The sequence below is a fragment of the Eutrigla gurnardus genome (genome assembly GCF_963514095.1).
Source record: "Eutrigla gurnardus genome assembly, chromosome: 21".
In the NCBI taxonomy this organism is placed as follows: domain Eukaryota; kingdom Metazoa; phylum Chordata; class Actinopteri; order Perciformes; family Triglidae; genus Eutrigla; species Eutrigla gurnardus.
This window is the reverse complement of record NC_139932.1, coordinates 2,045,727-2,062,842: the sequence shown is the minus strand read 5'-3', so window position 1 is coordinate 2,062,842 and position 17,116 is coordinate 2,045,727. Positions and strand designations below refer to the sequence as shown.

Genomic DNA, 17,116 nt, shown 5'->3' with positions numbered 1-17,116 from the left:
GAAAGGAGATCAGCTAGAGGAGCTTCCAGACAGGTAGGACCAGCTCTCCCCCGGGGCGGACAATGACTTTTACCAACTTTTTAATCCGCCTGTGGTGCACGGATCTCGGATACGGGCGCGTGCACGTCCCTCTGTTCCCCCTGGTGCTCCCGGAGAGGGACTTCTATGGACTTTTTCATCTGCCAGTGATGCATTAATGCCACGGATCCCGGGCACTTTAGTCACATTCGTTTGTGTTTGTTGTGTGTCTAGTTGTTAGCTGATGCTATAGGCTATGACATAGTAATGGAAGGCTACCAAAAATAAACCAATAAAAACATGGCAACATAAATCACTATCTTGCTGGAGGAGTAATTACTGTTTGAAATATCAACCTCATCACCTGAAAGAATACTGGTGAAGTGGTGTTGGACGACATGTTGTCATAGCTTCTTGGTACATAACGGCTACCGTAGTTGCAACAAAGCGATGCGCCACAGAGCACTATTCGTTTGAATGCAAAATACAATTTCACCACTAGATGGGAGTAATTCCTACACACTGTCTCTTTAAAGAGGTCAAAAAGTTTATTGTTCCAACCTCAGAGTTAAGAGCTGTGAAATGTGAAAGAGAAGAAAACACCCATCACACTGCAGTGTTTACCTGCACCCCTCTCTGCTGCTCAGCTTCTGAGTGTCTCCTCAATAATTGAGCCGCAGCCATGAGCCGTGCCGCCGCCAAAGCAAACAGCAGCGCCGGCCGGAGGCTCTGTGGGTCTTTGCTGCAGACTTCTTTCTGTCTGTGTTGTGCTGCTTCAAGCTCGTAGCCTGAAAGCTCCCATCCAAGAACAGACGTGAATCTGAACCTGAGCGATCCATATTTACTTGGTTGGAGGAGTTGGTGGTATTCACGGCTGCGTTCCACATCTTTTGTGTTTTGCAGCTGTTTTCTCAAATGTGAAAGAGATATTTGTGTGTGTGTTTGTTCTTTTTTCATATACATTTAATCCGCCATCAGATTAAAGTCATTATAGGCAGAAACCTTGCACACTGAGGTCGATGCGTTATTTCAAAGAGGAGGAATCTGTAGTCCACCTGCCACTGTCCAGCTTCAAATTCTGCATCCCTCTATCTGTCACCCTGTTTGTGCTGAGAGACGATGGAGCTGATTACGGTGGTTCTGAACGACTGAAGGATTTTGGAAAAGTGCTGAAAACCAAACTGATTTACAGACGACGCTCTCAGAGACGTGCGTAAATGTGATTGATGAGCAAAGACGGCAAGAAATCTCAACTCCATCTGCTTCTCAAACAACCCCACCATCTGTTTGCTGTGTGATTTAACCGAGAGTTCATCTCCTCAATCACAACGAGCATAAAGCTCATCAAAGATGAATATTCAGTGCTGTGTGTAACCACTCCAAGCTCTTATTTAATCTATAACCTAATGTGTTACAAATACATCCTATTGATCATATGTTGCAGACTTTTGACAAGCTTGGCCCGTGGGGAGTTTTTAAAATATATATATTAGGGGTGATCCTGAATAGTGGACTATTTGACGATTCGATCTAAGGAGCCTGATCTCATAGTCGAATGGACGGCAAAACACAGGATCATACCATTCAGGCTCTAGGCGGTGCTGAACGTCCCGCTCTTCCCCTTTACGGAGCTTTTTCAATCAATGAGTAAAAAAAAACACGATTCGACGATCAGTCTATAGGCAAGACTTGACCAAGCAGAATCGACTATGTAAATTCTTAGTCGTGGACACCCCTAATATATATAAATTGCAAACTATCTGAGGGTTGTCCACAACCTTGCAGGTAGTCTCATAGACTGTATTTAACAGGATGCAACTGTTTCTGTCACTTCCTGTAAGCCTATTGGTTGTTGGTCTCATTGGGATCCGCCCCCCAAGTGTAATGTAGGTCCATGTGGCTTTGAATGGTAATGTGTCCTCCTCTGATACAGTTGACATGTGGCCGTTCTTCTTTGTTCTTGGGTGCAGACGAGAAAGAGGACAGCATCTTGGGAAGTATCCTGCTGCCGAGCTTCCACATCTCCATGTTGTCGGTGGACGACCACATCAGCAGGAAGTACGCCTTCAAGGTGAAACGCTGAAAAGGGCTCCTCCCATTTTCACAAATATCCTACATAAATCCTGCAGCCAGCCAATAGGAATGCACTGTTCACTGTACTGTTAAGGAATCTATATGAATGTGTTTATTGTGAAGTAAGGTGTGTCCAACATACCGTGGAATCCATCACAGGAGGCCGATGTTAGAGATAAAAAATAAAAGAAAACTTTGACATTTGGTCATGTCAGTCATTAGTCACGTGACTCGTTAGTCAGTCAAGTTAACATAACCCACACCTGTTTCCTACATCTGACTCAATGCTTTTGTTGCCTAAACCCCTGTGAAGACGGAAGTTTATTTTGAAAAGACACTATGTATGTGCCAAGTGTATATTGACACGTGATGATGAAGATGGACATCACTGTCCAACTGGATAACAGGAACATAATAATAATACTATTAATATGATATCATCGTCCATTCAAACAACACAAGGCGTTGTTCGTCGGGCAGCTTAGCGTTATTCTTATTTGTGCCGATACCGAGACACACAGAAGACTTTCACATCGGTGTGTTTTCACACTTGAGCTAAAACACACAATGTACACAAACACACTCTTGTGCCAGCAGGAATGATGTACACCCTTCCTGCTGGTCTCTCAAGGTCGCATCACGCTGCTGTTTTATCTCCTCTCTCTCTCTCTCTCTCTCTCTCTCTCTCTCTCTCTCTCTCTCTCTCTCTCTCTCTCCCATTCCTCTCCCCCCCCCTCTCTCCCTACACTGCCAGGCCACTCACCCCAACATGCGGACCTATTATTTCTGCACTGACGCGGCCAAAGAGATGGAGTCCTGGATGAAGGTCATGACGGATGCTGCCCTCGTCCACTCCCAACCAGCCAGGAGGTCGGTTATTATGTACGACACGCGGGACACATATGATGGTTGCATAATATATACAAGAAAAACAGCAGTTGTTTCTTCATAGAAACAGAAATCAAAGATCTTAAATATGATGAATAGAAACAATCTGTCTTTTAGAAAAAATCATATCAATATATAATATAAAAATTTGACTTGTGTTGGGATCACATATTCTCCAAATTTGCATTCATTATAGACAAACACAGGAATCTGGTCCAGGAGCAATCATGAATTATTAATTAAAGATGAATGAAGCTAATTAAAACAAAACAAATAGCCCACATGTTTCTGGTATAATGTGTTGGATTGAATAAGGCAAGCCAGAAGGATTCTTCTCCTCCTCTCTCTGGCTCCACTCCTGTTACCTTACTCCCCTTCTCCTCCTCTCTCTGGCTCCACTCCTGTTACCTTACTCCCCTTCTCCTCCTCTCTCTGACCCAACTCATGTTACCTTGCTCCCCTTCTCCTCCTCTCTCTGACCCAACTCATGTTACCTTACTCCCCTTCTCCTCCTCTCTCTGGCTCCACTGCTGTTACCTTAGAAACGTTGCTCACTCATCTTTCTCCATGTGAAAACATCACCACGTAGATAATACCAGGGTCAGATAGCTCCTTTATTTTGGGACAGTGGGATTTGGGTGCTGTTTATAAGACATGAATAGGCCTCAGGCGTTGATGCAGGGATCTAAGTGTTGTGAGCTTGATTCTTTTATAGTGACAACATTCGGTTTAAACACTTCAAACATTCATGAATTTGAGTTTACATCCGAGGATGGGATATCTGTAGTCTAGAGATGAGCATTAGCAATTAGCTTTGTGTCAGACAGATCACCTAATAGCAAAATTCTATTGCAATAGCCAGGTTTCAACCAGTGAGGGCAGTCACTAGGTACTGTATATGTATTACACAATATGTAGAGTTCTCTAATACTTAAATGACAAGATTTGGAGCTGAATCAGTCAAAAACATTATACATACACAGATACAGAATTTCAGGTGAAAATGTGGTTTGAAGGTTTAGTTACAGTTTGTCTAACAGAAGCACATGGAGAACTGAACCTGTGTGAGCATCAGTGAAACAGTCATGTGAGTTGTGACGATGCGTAAGTGAGTGATGGAAGGTACACCGAAGAAACCTGCCGTCCTGACATGACACAGCACCAGGACCTGGACCTGGCTTTTCTAGACCGGGAACTCTGGGCCCAAGTGTTAACAGGGGCCACTAATAAAGTTACAGTTGCACAAAGCATCAACATACACTACTGAGTGATAACAGCATCCTGTAACAGCTGACACACCAACATACCAAAAACGATACCATGGAAGGTGGTTGCATGTTTTCAAATGGTGGCCAAGAGCCTGTCTACAGAAAATAACCCATTTATAGTGGTTCAGATCATCTAAAAAAGTTTGAAAGTTAGAAAACTCTCCAGCTCTGCATTGAAAAGGAAGGATGACAGAGATGAAGGAGCTGTCAGACACTTCCATCTCAAAGAAAACTCTCCTCGTAACACTCTGATTCTTCTCTTCTCAGACTGGACAAGTTGAAAGTGGATCAGCGGACCCCTCAGGAGCTGAACAACTTACTGAACCACAGAGTCCTGACCCGGCCCGAGATCCAGAACAACGAACGCAACCGTGAGCCCGCTCGGCAGCACTCGCTCTCCCGAGCCGACGACAAGCAGCAGAAAGAGCTGGAGAAGGCGAACGGCCAGAAGGAGTGTGAGTACTACACCTTGCAGAGGGACGGGGAGAGGTTCTCCTTGAAGAAAGACGGCGTGAGCTACATGCTCCAGCAGGACGGAGAGAGGTATCTCCTCCACAGGGACGGGGACAAGTGTGTGCTAAGAAAAGACGTGGAGAAATCCTTGCTGCAGAAAGACGGCGAGGTTTACGCCGTTCATGCCGATCTGGAGAGGCACGTGCCTCACAGCGTGGACGACAAGGGCGGCGTGATGCCCGCGGAGGGGAAGTACGCTCCGTCTAAAGATGGAGAGAAGTACCTGCTCAAGAAGGATGGGGAGAAATATGCACTGCAGAAAGTAGGAGACCGGCACACTCTCCAGAGAGAAGGACACAAATACGTCCCTCAGAGGGAGGTGAAGAGACAGTTGTCCTTAAGGGAGACGGAGAGGTTTGGCGTGATGAGGGAGATGGACAATAAATACGGTACCATACATGTCGTGGACAAATATGGCACTCTGAAGGAAGTGAAGAAGTACAGTACTCTCCGAGAGGGGGATAAATACGCTTCTCTCAGAGACGCAGGGAAGTACGCCACAGTCCGAGCCAGGGACAAATATGGCTTCCAGAGAGACCTGAGTGCAGAGAGGTCTCTGACTAAAATCAGCAGCATCAAGCTGCAGCCGGTTCAGGCCGCCGCTATCGCAGCCGCGGTGTCGGCATCTCGCCAGGGCCAGGCCAGCCTCAACATCGCAAACCCTGCACATGTCAACGGCTCGGGGGAGCAACCCAGGGACGGCGGCGTGGCAGAGGTGGATGGGAGCCTGGCCATGGGTCCAGGAAAGTCCCCTACTCCAGTCCAGGAGCCAGAGCGGGGCCTGTCCAGGACCAACTCCATGCAGCAGCTGGAATACTGGGTCCGCACACATCGGACAAGAGGGCCGGACGACGACAGCAGGAGGTGAGACTGACGGACACATGCTTGTGCTTCTTTGTGAACTGGGTTTAGTGGAACTGTGTCTTATTTATAAATGCTGCTCCACCATTTAGAACACAGGACTGGAAGGAGTCTGATCATCTGGATAACTGTTAAATTTGGTGATTTGAACATGCAATTACTGATTTTTTGGGCCAGTTTGACAGAGGAATCAAAACACAGCAACAGTGAGATTCACAATTAGAGTTTCCAGTTCACATCCATCAGTTCCACAGCAGCGGTATACTTTACTTAGAGTCTTGTTTCTGGCCGACTGATGAATGTAAGTCCAGTATTTTCTCTCTTTTAGCTCTGTTTTTGGTCTCTAGCATCTTCTGATAGAAGCGTCTGCCCTTGAGCTGCTTAATGCCCCACTTTGTTGATCCAACCGGTCAACTAATCAGCTCGGTCAGTTCTTGATCCAGTTTTCGGTGATTTTACTGAACACCTTTAGATATTGTCTGATGGTGAATTTGCTGATATAATAATATGTTATTCAGGTTTATCGGATGATTGGCCTCTTTTACTTACTGCAACAGTTACTTACTGCAACAGTTCCTTGTTCCAAAGTTACCACATGCATCCCATTAACCCTAGTGGGGCCCTAGTTTCGTAGACCAGGCGCAGTCAGCTTTCAGCGCACCTGCGCCGCGCCGACGGGGTGTGTCCGCCTGAACTTTGCAAGTTTCGTGCACCGCGCAGGCCCGCGCAGGCTCGCGCAGGCTCGTGCACACCTCCCGTCTCGCCCACCCGCGCAAGTGGGAAAGAGGGAGGAGAAGAAGGCGTGAGTGGGAGACGAGGAGGAGACGAGGCGTGGACTGGGATTAATACAGCCGATTCAGATCTTCACCAATCAAATGAGCTCCTCTCCTCTCCTTTAATGCGTTAGGGGAGGTTCAGTGCAAGTTCCGTCACTTGACAACCCGATGACAGAAGCAGCGCCGCCGCTCCCACCACGCGCATCACGCGCTGTGCGCGCGTATCATAATAATAACAATGCCGATATTATAAAAAACAGGAGAGAGAGAGGGAGATGTTTTGGTCCGAGAGGCTGAGTTTCCGTTACGCGTGCCATCCGCCTTTGATCTGACGTCAGATGTGACGGGACAATCTATATAGATATAAATTCACGTGTTGATTCAATTAGTTGCATTAAATAGTGTTTGTTGTGATTATGTATTGCATTTAAATGTGCCTGGAACTGTGGAAACCTGCCTGTGAGGTCTCGGTGACGTGTGCGCACTGCGCGCCGTCAGCCAGACTTCCACTCCGCCAGCTGTGATTCGCATTGAATGAATGGACTTTATTTACGCCTTGCGCCTTGCGCCGAAAGTAGACCAGGTCGGAGCTGGCGAGCTTTCAGCGCAGTCTCGGCGAGGCTTTTTGCCAGGAAACTTCCGCTACGCCAAGCTGAATCTGTGACGCCTCCCCCTGCTGCGCCGCCACACCCATCTTGGCGCAGGCGATCCACCAAACTGCCAAACTGACCGTGCGCAAGGCTGCGCTGGTCGAAACTTGCATTGCGCCGGCTCCGCCACCCTCCGCCGCCCTGCGCTGCGCCACGAAACTAGGGCCCTCTGTGTCACAGTTTTTCGAACAGTTTTAAAAACTCCCTGCCTGAAACATACTACTCTATGTGGAGGAGCGGAGAGGAAGTGGAATAAGGACAATCCTCATGTCTCCTTAGGAATTTTAGCCAGAGAGCCGTTAAATCTGATTTTTTTTTAATCTTATCTTGTCTTCAGTAACAGTCAGGGTTGTTTTAGAGGTTTTAATGGTCTTATCGATCCCTGAACAAGATCTCTTCTCTGATATCATCACCCCCTCCAACCGCCAGACCTCCATCTCTCCTCTGTGCCCATCGGTCTTTGATCAGTTTCAGCCTTATCAATGTCCTATTATCAGAGGGAACGTAGCATCTGTGCTCCACAAATTGTCGTCTACTAAAAGAAGTCTTTCAGGCCCTCATCAAAAAGAAAAACCTGGACCCGTCTGTTCACTCAATTTCAGACCATTTCTAAGCTACCTTTTCTGTCTAAAGTCTGGAGAAAGTCCCAGAAGTTTCAGTCTGGCTTTAAATCACACCACAAACAGCTCTTTTAAGAGTTTGTAATTACCTTTTTGATGTCCCTCCCCCTGTCATGGGGACTGTCCTGGCCAATCAGCAGTTAGCTGACGACGCTCCGTCACCTGGGCCTCCCAGCTGAAGAGGCTGCTCCACATGATCATTCCCTCATCATCACACTGACTTTGCTGATCTGCTCACTCCAGTGTTCTTTTCAGTTTAATACATTATGTTTGTATTTCAGTGAACCTCATGTTCCCTCGTTGTCACATTCCCTGATGCTTTGATTATGTTCAACCAATGGGGTTTGTGACCTTTGTGGTTTGTGGTGGGATCGTGCTAGTTTCTTTTTTCATCTGACTAATTGCTTTGATTACTTTTTGGAGTTTGTTTTTGGTGGATGTTGGAAGGGAGCAGTGTTGATCCCCATTTGTTTAGCAAACCCATTAGTTTCAGCTTTAATACACTTGTGTTTGGGTTGTGTATAGCCGCTTTAGTTTATAGGAGTCATGAATCCCCTCTGTAGGCTGAAGTGGTTGATTTCAAAAGGAGACTGACCAGTTTGTTTGTGGAGAACGGGGGTAAAGATTTGCTTTGAGCCTGGCAGCCTCCGGATGCTTTGGTTTATGGTGGATTTTGGTTTGATAGTTGAGGACCTAGAATGATGCTGGTGAGGAATTATTTACCTGACATTTGGCAGCTTGGTCAGCAGCTTTGGTAGTAAGTACTATAGCTCATGCTTTACTTGGTTTGGTTTGTGTGTCTTGGGACGACTTGGTTGGCTGGTGAGCCTTTCTTCAGAGGAACCTTTGGGTATTCTTGGTCCAGTTCTCATGGGAATTCGGCGTGTGTGTGTTTGGTAGCTGCAATTTCATAAGACAGAGAATTGAGTTAGCTTTGTCTAGCCGCGGGCAATAAAAAGTACCCCTGCAGAGATGGAAAGAACCCGTGGAGCACATTCAGAGCTTGAATCATTGTGTCACATCTAGCAAAGAAGAAATACATGCAACATTACTTTCTAAATCTCCATCATTCCTCCATTATTCCTCAGTCCTTCCTATGTCCTTCCTCTGTTCTTCCTCCATCTATCTCTTTCCTTCCTCTGTCCTTCCTCTTTCTTCCTTCTGTCCATCCGCCATCCTTCCTCTGCCATTCCTACATCCTTCCTCCATCCGTCCTCGTCCTTTCTCCGTCTTTCCTCTTTCCTTTCTCTGTTTTTCCTCTGTCCTCCTCTTTCCTTCCTCTGTCCTTCCTCTATTCATCCTCTGTCCTTCCTCTGTCCTTCCTCTGTCCTCCTCTTTCCTTCCTCTGTTTTTCTGTCGTCCTTCCTCAGTTCTTCCTCTGTCATTCCTCAGTCCTCCTCTTTCCTTCCTCCTTCCTCCTCTTTTCTTCCTCTGTCCTTCCTCCGTCCTCCCTCTTTCCTTCCTCCGTCCTTCCTCCGTCCTTCCTCCGTCCTCCCTCTATCCTTCCTCTGTCCTTCCTACATCCTTCCTCTGTCCTTCCTCTTTCTTCCTTCTGTCCATCCGCCATCCTTCCTCTGCCATTCCTACATCCTTCCTCCATCCGTCCTCGTCCTTTCTCCGTCTTTCCTCTTTCCTTTCTCTGTCCTTCCTCTGTCCTCCTCTTTCCTTCCTCTGTTTTTCTGTCGTCCTTCCTCAGTTCTTCCTCTGTCATTCCTCAGTCCTCCTCTTTCCTTCCTCCTTCCTCCTCTTTTCTTCCTCTGTCCTTCCTCCGTCCTCCCTCTTTCCTTCCTCCGTCCTTCCTCCGTCCTCCCTCTATCCTTCCTCTGTCCTTCCTACATCCTTCCTCTGTCCTTGAGCATCAGAGGGAGCTGAAAGCTCTTTGTGTCAACACAGATGTGGATCTCATTTAGGAGTGCTGGCGTTTGGTTGGCATTTAGCTGGCGTTTAGCTGGCGTTTAATCGGCTGCACCTAGGAACACAGTGAACAGACGTACAGAGCGGCAACACTCCCCTTTCCTTCTGCTGCCATGAATAAGTCATGGAGATGAGACTGTAATTAGAGGAGAGCAGGCTCAGTGCTTCCCATCCACATTTGCTCTCTTTATCAGGGAGATAGAGTACGTTTGTTCAAGGACTGATACTCAACTGGTCTCGTTGGCAGCATGGTGGGAGTGAGGAAAGACTCTCTGTCATGATCTTGGGTTGTGTTTGGTTTATTCCTGTAACTTTGAAGTTCCCAGCCTCTGTGTCCTGTGCGTCTTTGTGGTTTTATGTGTATCACCTATGTTGTTTGAGTCTTGTCAGTCTTGCTCTCTACCCTTTGTTTTCAACAGGCAGCAACTTCCTGTACTGAAAAGTGAAGCTAATGCAGAAGTGCCTTAAAATTGCTTTCTCTCTGCTGGTGACTCCCTTGGGGGTGAGTCCTTTGGTTGCAAAAATAAGTCTGATTGAATGGAAGTTTATTAGAAAATGACCCTATTTCTCACATTGTAAACATTTAGTCGACCATAAAGCAGGGGATTCTTTGGGGCAGGGCTACCTTGTGATTGACAGGTCACCACTCCTACCTCGCTACAGGCTACTACACTACCAATGCTACCTTAGCTACCTATGCTATTAGCTATTCAGATTACTTTAACACTTAGCTGTAAAGTTGACCCTGAATTATGAAGCTTTGTTAACAGCTTCACACCAGAATACAGATGGATGGATCCAGATCCAGTAATGTTGCCCAAAGTGATCCACCTGTCATTCCTCTGTAGTCCAAACATGGTCACTTCTGTTGCAAAAAAATCCAAGATGGCAACAACCACTTCTTTCAGTTTCCACCAATCAGTTGTCTGATGAGTTTCCTGTGTATTGAGGCTCTCAGGTCTGCTGTCTGAGTCCAGGGTCTATTTTCCTGCCGTGTTTGCTGCGCTGTTTGTTCCCATGTTCCTTGTTGCCTGTTCTTATACAATAGCCTACCAGTTTATAACCTGGCCTTTGTTCTGCCTAATACAGACCCGGAGCCAGAGGGTCGTTCGCATGAATCTCCTGTATAACATGGGATCTTCAGTCAAACAGTTGATTTTCATTCTGTTTATAACTATTGCAATGTTTTGGGAGGTTATGACATCTGTGATATGGCTTTGTGGAAATTAGTGTGGTGAAGAAAAACTCCCAGTCAACATGTAAAGGGCCAAATAACCAAGACCACCAGATCTTTTTCATTGTGTCATAAATGTTGTATATTAGTGTTTGTTGATCAAATGTATATTTACAGTTGAAGGAGGAGTTGCGCTTGATGATAACACCACAGTCCCGGAGAAAAGGTTGTGTTTTCAGTTCAAAGCGAACGTAAACGTGAATCAGAGTTCTGTTAACAAAAGTAGCTTTTAAACCCAGTTGATCACAGCGTACAAGCCAGAGCACTCACATCACACACACACACACCATATTGATCCACTGCTGCTGGACACCTGTTGTGTTCCTGATCGGTGTAAAGAAAGCAAACGTCTTTGCATTTCAACTCTACTGCTCCAGCTCGTCTCCAATTCATCAATCACTAACTGCTTTCATTCATTTATTTGCATGTTTATTAGTTTATGTCAAGTGCAGTTAATTCTTCCCAAAAGAAGAAGAACATTTCATTCTCATTATGCTGTCTGTCTGACAAAGCTAAGGACACACAAGCACACAAAACAAGCTCCTCTTCCATTTTTACAGTGCCGTCACCAGAGCTTTTCTGAAAAGTTCAGAGATTTTCAACTTGAAGTATTGGGAGCAGCAGCAACAACAAGGACTCTGGTGCTCATATGAATACATAAATAAATGATAATGTGGAGCCGTTCCTCTTGTCTGATTATAAAACAATCCCTGCAACAGTAGAGCCTGAAGCTATCAGACATTCCAGTGAGAGGCAAACTGATCACATGGCTTGATGGGAAGGTAATTAGCTGGAGGAGTTAATTGGGGTCAACAAGTGTCTGTCCTGCCAAAGTGTAGAGTTGTGGAGCAGCATCCTGATGTATTTTGTATTTTTTATATATATCTTCAATATATATAGAAGTGCAATACATTTTTTTATGGGGGGGGGGGGGGGGGGGGGGGTCTGGACTTTGCTGAGCGACATTTGTTTGATTTCAGCGATGGTGGTACTAGCCAGCCAGCCAGGGGCGGATCTAGGATTATGGGAGGTCCGAGACTAAGCCCAGAGGGACAAAAGATGTATGCGCAAAGTTCGGGCATATATTCTGCGTATGCTAACTGTTATTACAACTGACGGTAATGAAAACCATTTAGCAAAAACTATAACTTTAAATCTTTTTTTTTAAGATTTTTTCTGGCATAGAGGCCTTTTATTAGCAGTGGACAGATAGGAAACACAGCAAAGAGAGGGGGTGTAACATGCAGCAAAAGACGTCCAGCCTGGATTCGAACCAGAGTCGGCTGCGCTCATACCACTTGGCCACGTGTGCGCTGTAAAACTACTACTTTGTCAGTCACTTTTCACACACACCGAGTGTTAATCTTAACATTCACAGACCTAAAACATCTATTCCGAAGTTGGTCGTTAATTGTTGGTCGTTGCGCCGCCGCCGAGAAAAACTTTCATCCATCTGACAGATGTCGATTTGAACCCGCGGGCGGAATCAACACAGGAAAGAGAGAGAGGACACACTTCTTCTCGGCAGGGCAGGCTATGAACGCAGGTTACTTTCCTGCTGCTGCTGCCTCTCTGTTGGACTCCAGCACTGCAGGAAGGCTACACTTCAGACTCCGGTGCGGTCAGGGGAGGGAAACTGACATAAACCGCGTTTAGCTTTTTTCCTCCTACTGTAAACATTTGGGGCTTTGGCAAAAACATCGAAATGATCTAGATCCAGATCTAAACCTGGCAAACTAACGTCCCTGTAATGGGAGGAGCCACGATCTGTGGTAACGACAGTGCATAATCAGTCTGTTTCCTCTCCAGCGTGACGTCATACCAGACCTTACCCCGGAACATGCCCAGCCACCGGGCCCCGCTGGTGCCCCGCTACCCCGAGGGCTACCGCACACTGCCCCGCAACAGCATGATGAGGCCCGACAGCATCTGCAGCGTGGCGGGCTCCGTGTACGACCGGGCCCTACGTCCCGCCTCCACCACCACCGTCACCACCACAGCGGAGAAGAGGAGGTCAATGAGGGACGACACCATGTGGCAGCTGTATGAGTGGCAGCAAAGGCAGGCCTTCTCCAGGCAGAGTCTGGCTCCGCCAACAGGTACGGAGACCACAGTCCGATCCTTCCAAAGGACTTTCTCCAAACGAGCTTATAGTTCAGAAAGCTAGTACCGTAGCCTAATAACACTCATCATCATCATCACAAAGCTAATCCAACCGTCATTTGTATTTTTACAGAAATAAGAAATACTTAAGAAATACTTACTATTCACGTACAGATAGTAATGTGGCCTTGTTATTTAGCAATTGCTGGGTTCATCTGGTCCTGAACAGACACTAATACAACATCATATAATATATAACATCATCAAATATAACTGGTTCTTACTTTCACTTAGTGTATCAATAACTAGAGAAAACAATGGAATCTCTATTGCCCATCTTTAACATCCCTTCCTCAGACACAGACTGATAAGATGTTGCGGCACCTAGCTAACTAGCTACCTAGCTAACTACTTAAATAAGATATCTAGCTAGCTAGCTAATGAGCTATCTACCTACCGAGCTAACTAGCTACCTAGGTGCGTAGATATCTAGCTATCTAGACACCTAGCTACCTAGCTAACTGGATACCTAGCTAGCTAGCCAGATATCTGTGTCCGACGCAGCCTCTGCTCTCTTACCAGTGAGCTGCATCAATGATTTGAACACAATTAATTTGTTTAATGAATAATCACATTTTTCTTTTCTGGTAGTCAAATGACGACTGAAAACAGTTAAGTCGGTTTTATTTCTATCATGTCATCATTTGATTTAACGATCATCACAGTAAAAGCGTCTTGCTCCCCTGTGTCTTCTGTCCTGCTGGTTTTGTGCTTTCAGGTGCGGGTCATTATGGCACCCTGCCCAGTACAAAGACCATGGTGAACATCTCTGAGCAAGCCGTGACACACTCCATCCCCACTTCGCCGTCTCACGGCTCCCTGGCTCTCTACAGCACCTTCTCCCCTCCTCGCCAGCAGGCGGCTCACAACCTGAGCAGCGAGGGGTCCACGCCCGTCTTCAGGGAGGACGTGATGCAGGACCACTGGCACAGGACGCACCTCACCAAGGTAGAGGGCATGACTTTTGAGACCCACTCAAATAATAAGTGAAAGAAGAGCTGCATTGCCGGGCCGCATATGAGCCTGCAAGAGGGTCTCACAGCAACAAATTCATGCACCAAAGATTCAGACCCCCTTGCCCCAAAACTAGATTGGTTAAAGTTTGATTAAATAGTAAGTAGTACAGAGCACTAGGATTTAAAGACAGGGGGTGGGGTGCAGGAGAAGCATACAAAATCTTTGTATTAGAACTACACAACAACTAGTGAAGAAGTGCAGCTAGTAACAAGTTGATAGCAACACACATTGTCTTCTTCTGTTCTCTTGTGTTGAACAAGAGTTACTGTCATGTTAACTTTTAGACACATTAAAGCTGCATGCTAAGAACCTGATGATGTAAATGCGTTTTAAAATGATAGCGTATCTAATTCCTCTCTCCATTAGATAAGCTGCAGGTCTATGAATGTACTTTAATTACACCAGTTACTGTCCTGTAGATTGGTGGTGTTTCTGTCAATAAGTATACAGAACAATAAACCATGACTGGTTTTAAGGGTCACAGTGAAATCTGACAACATAAATATGAACTTCCCCAAATAACTGTATTTTGTATGTATTTATTCTGTATTTATTCCAGCAAAATGAGGATTCAGTGTCTGTAAAAAAAACAAGACAAATAGGTTTTACAGAAATACTTCTTTCTAAAGTAGCCTATATTCTTTTTACAGACTATGATGCTATAATCCTAAAACTATATGTATATCCTTTCATCACTATGAGATTATTCTGAAAATAAAGACTAAAAACAACTAGGTTGTATCAGCGATTCTGGTTGCCCTCACTTCCGTTGCGAGATCCAAATCAAGCCAGCTAGCCCCTCCCTCCCGTGTTTTGAAAATGATCATGGACGCGCATTTTCATGAACGTGCCACCCACCCCTTGTCTGTGATTGGTTGGAACACTGTTTATTTTGCTTTTGAGGTGTTGGTAGTACCATTTGTTTTTGTGTGCGATCTCGGAGCCAAGGCTGCCTAGAGAGACGCGTTTTTTTGAAGGCCTGCTTATGAGGCAGGCAGCTAGTGGATCGTGAGGGAAAAACAGATGAATGTGATAATTTATGTTTCGGCCCAGAATCGCTGATACAACCTTTAAACTCTACATAATCATACACTTAAATAAGCTATTGAGTTCACCCTCCAGGTCTCTGAGGGTGCTTGAAGTAATTTGAAACGAATTGAACTAATTCAACGAAGAGGTTAAATTCACCCTCTCTCATCACTCTCCTCTACAGTACGGCTACACAGCTGACCGGCGATCCATCGCAGCCGCCGCCCCTCCTCCGTCCATCACGCCACAGTCTCTGCAAGGCAAGACGGTGAGTAACAGCCCACCTCCTCCCTCCACCTCCAGACCGTGACACCCACTAACTACACTGTGAATGGAGTTGAGAGCTTTTAAACCTGACTGACACACACAATGATGCTGCCTCTTATTGCTGTTTCATCCACTCGTCTCAGCAGGACCAATGTAATGATCGATAATACAACTGTCTCTGAATGACGCACACACAAGCAGTAACACTTTGAATTGATACGAGTGTGTGTTGCTGGCACCTGTTTGTTTCTGTTTGCACCAGTCCATCCGAAAATCCTGGAAGGGAGATGACACAGTGGATATTTTAGACTGACAATAAAGGTGAAAGTAGATGACAAAAAAAGTGGTGAAGTCATGAGGTCAATATAAGCCTGCCACATTCTAAAGAAAGTTTGCTCTCCGGTCAACATAGTATAGTAGCTGTGCTCTCAATTCAGCGCCCATCCTCCGGAGGCTCCACTTGAAGACCCAATGCGTCATCGTGGCTGAGGCAAGGCTGTCTTATGTCAAAGACTTGTTCAAATCCATGATGGTTCCTTCAGGGCCCAACTTATCCCACGATACAGTGCAAGCCATTGATGATTGGATTTTAAATAACACGTCTACGAGCAGATCAGCAGCAGAATACACACTCAGCCTGCTATATATCATGAAGCATATCCTCCATCATGATATGAAATCGAAAGAATAACATATGTTCTCTGGCTCCATTTTTACATTTTATGTATGCTCTTTGCCTTCTGCCACAGCTGGTACCTAAGCAACAGGAACCGCTGGTGACACAAACAGGAAATCCTCTATAGAATCCTCTGTAGACCAGGAGACTTGGTTCTGCCTTTGCGGTCTTTAAAGGTTGTGGCAACATAGACTGCGATGGATGCGGCAAACGTAGACCGCGATGGATGCGGCAAACATGGCCCGCGGCGGATGCGGCAGACGTAGACCGCGACGGATGCGGCAGATGTAGACCGTGACGGATGTGGCAGATGTAGACTGCAACGGATGCGGCAGACGTAGACCACGACGGATGCAGCAGACATAGGTCGCAAAGGATCCGGCAGACGTAGACCGCGAAGGATGCAGCAGACATAGGCCGCAAAGGATCCGGCAGACGTAGACCGCGAAGGATGCAGCAGACATAGGCCGCAAAGGATCCGGCAGACGTAGACCGCGAAGGATGCAGTAGACATAGATGGCAAAGGTAGCCTCCTCTGAAGGATAGACGCTGACTTGGGACACAGTTATTGAATCCTCTCACATTTCCGAGCTCACTTAGCCTCATGACAAAACTAGGAATCCTTTCCGATTGGAAGGATTGTAGCAGAAGCTTTCTGGGTAAAAGTGCAGTCCACACAGGTATCATTAATAGGCAATTGCTTACTTGTAACATATGAGGAACTAAAACTCAGAGCCAATTGGCTCAAATGCCTGGAGATTCATGGAAAAGCTCAGGCTTTATTTTTCTTCTGTGGACTTGAAATTAAACCGTTGGAACATTCTAAAATCTGGTGAATTAATGTTATTGACTAAGTACGTATCTGGTGATAGGAATGGGTTTTCCTATATTGTCACAAGAGTGTGTGAAGCATTAAGTTATTTCAATTCACTCATTTGGGTGCTGGCTAGTTGGCTGGCTAGCTTGTTCATTCCATGCTACAGTTACAGAAGATAAAAAGCACCACATGAAAAGTGATGGTGACGGACTAAACTCTATATTAGCCATATAGCTAAATTAATTTGCATTAGATGATGGTGGAATGAGTTTCCACTAGTAGGGGGCAGTATCTATGTGTATTTATAACACAATGTGAATTCAAATACTTTG

General features: G+C 45.9%; 1 protein-coding gene across 8 annotated transcripts in view; it reads left to right on the top strand.

Annotated features, from left to right (window-relative positions):
• The window catches only part of LOC311031904 (pleckstrin homology domain-containing family A member 5-like), a 178,729-nt gene that overhangs the window by 128,600 nt on the left and 33,013 nt on the right, over positions 1-17,116 (top strand). For all 8 annotated transcript variants that reach the window (XM_084038470.1, XM_084038469.1, XM_084038468.1 and 5 more), the window contains exons 8-13: positions 1,989-2,089; positions 2,846-2,961; positions 4,515-5,624; positions 12,625-12,914; positions 13,697-13,926; positions 15,209-15,292. In XM_084038470.1, coding sequence (XP_083894596.1) covers positions 1,989-2,089; positions 2,846-2,961; positions 4,515-5,624; positions 12,625-12,914; positions 13,697-13,926; positions 15,209-15,292 — 1,931 coding nt within the window. The remainder of the gene's footprint in view (positions 1-1,988; positions 2,090-2,845; positions 2,962-4,514; positions 5,625-12,624; positions 12,915-13,696; positions 13,927-15,208; positions 15,293-17,116) is intronic.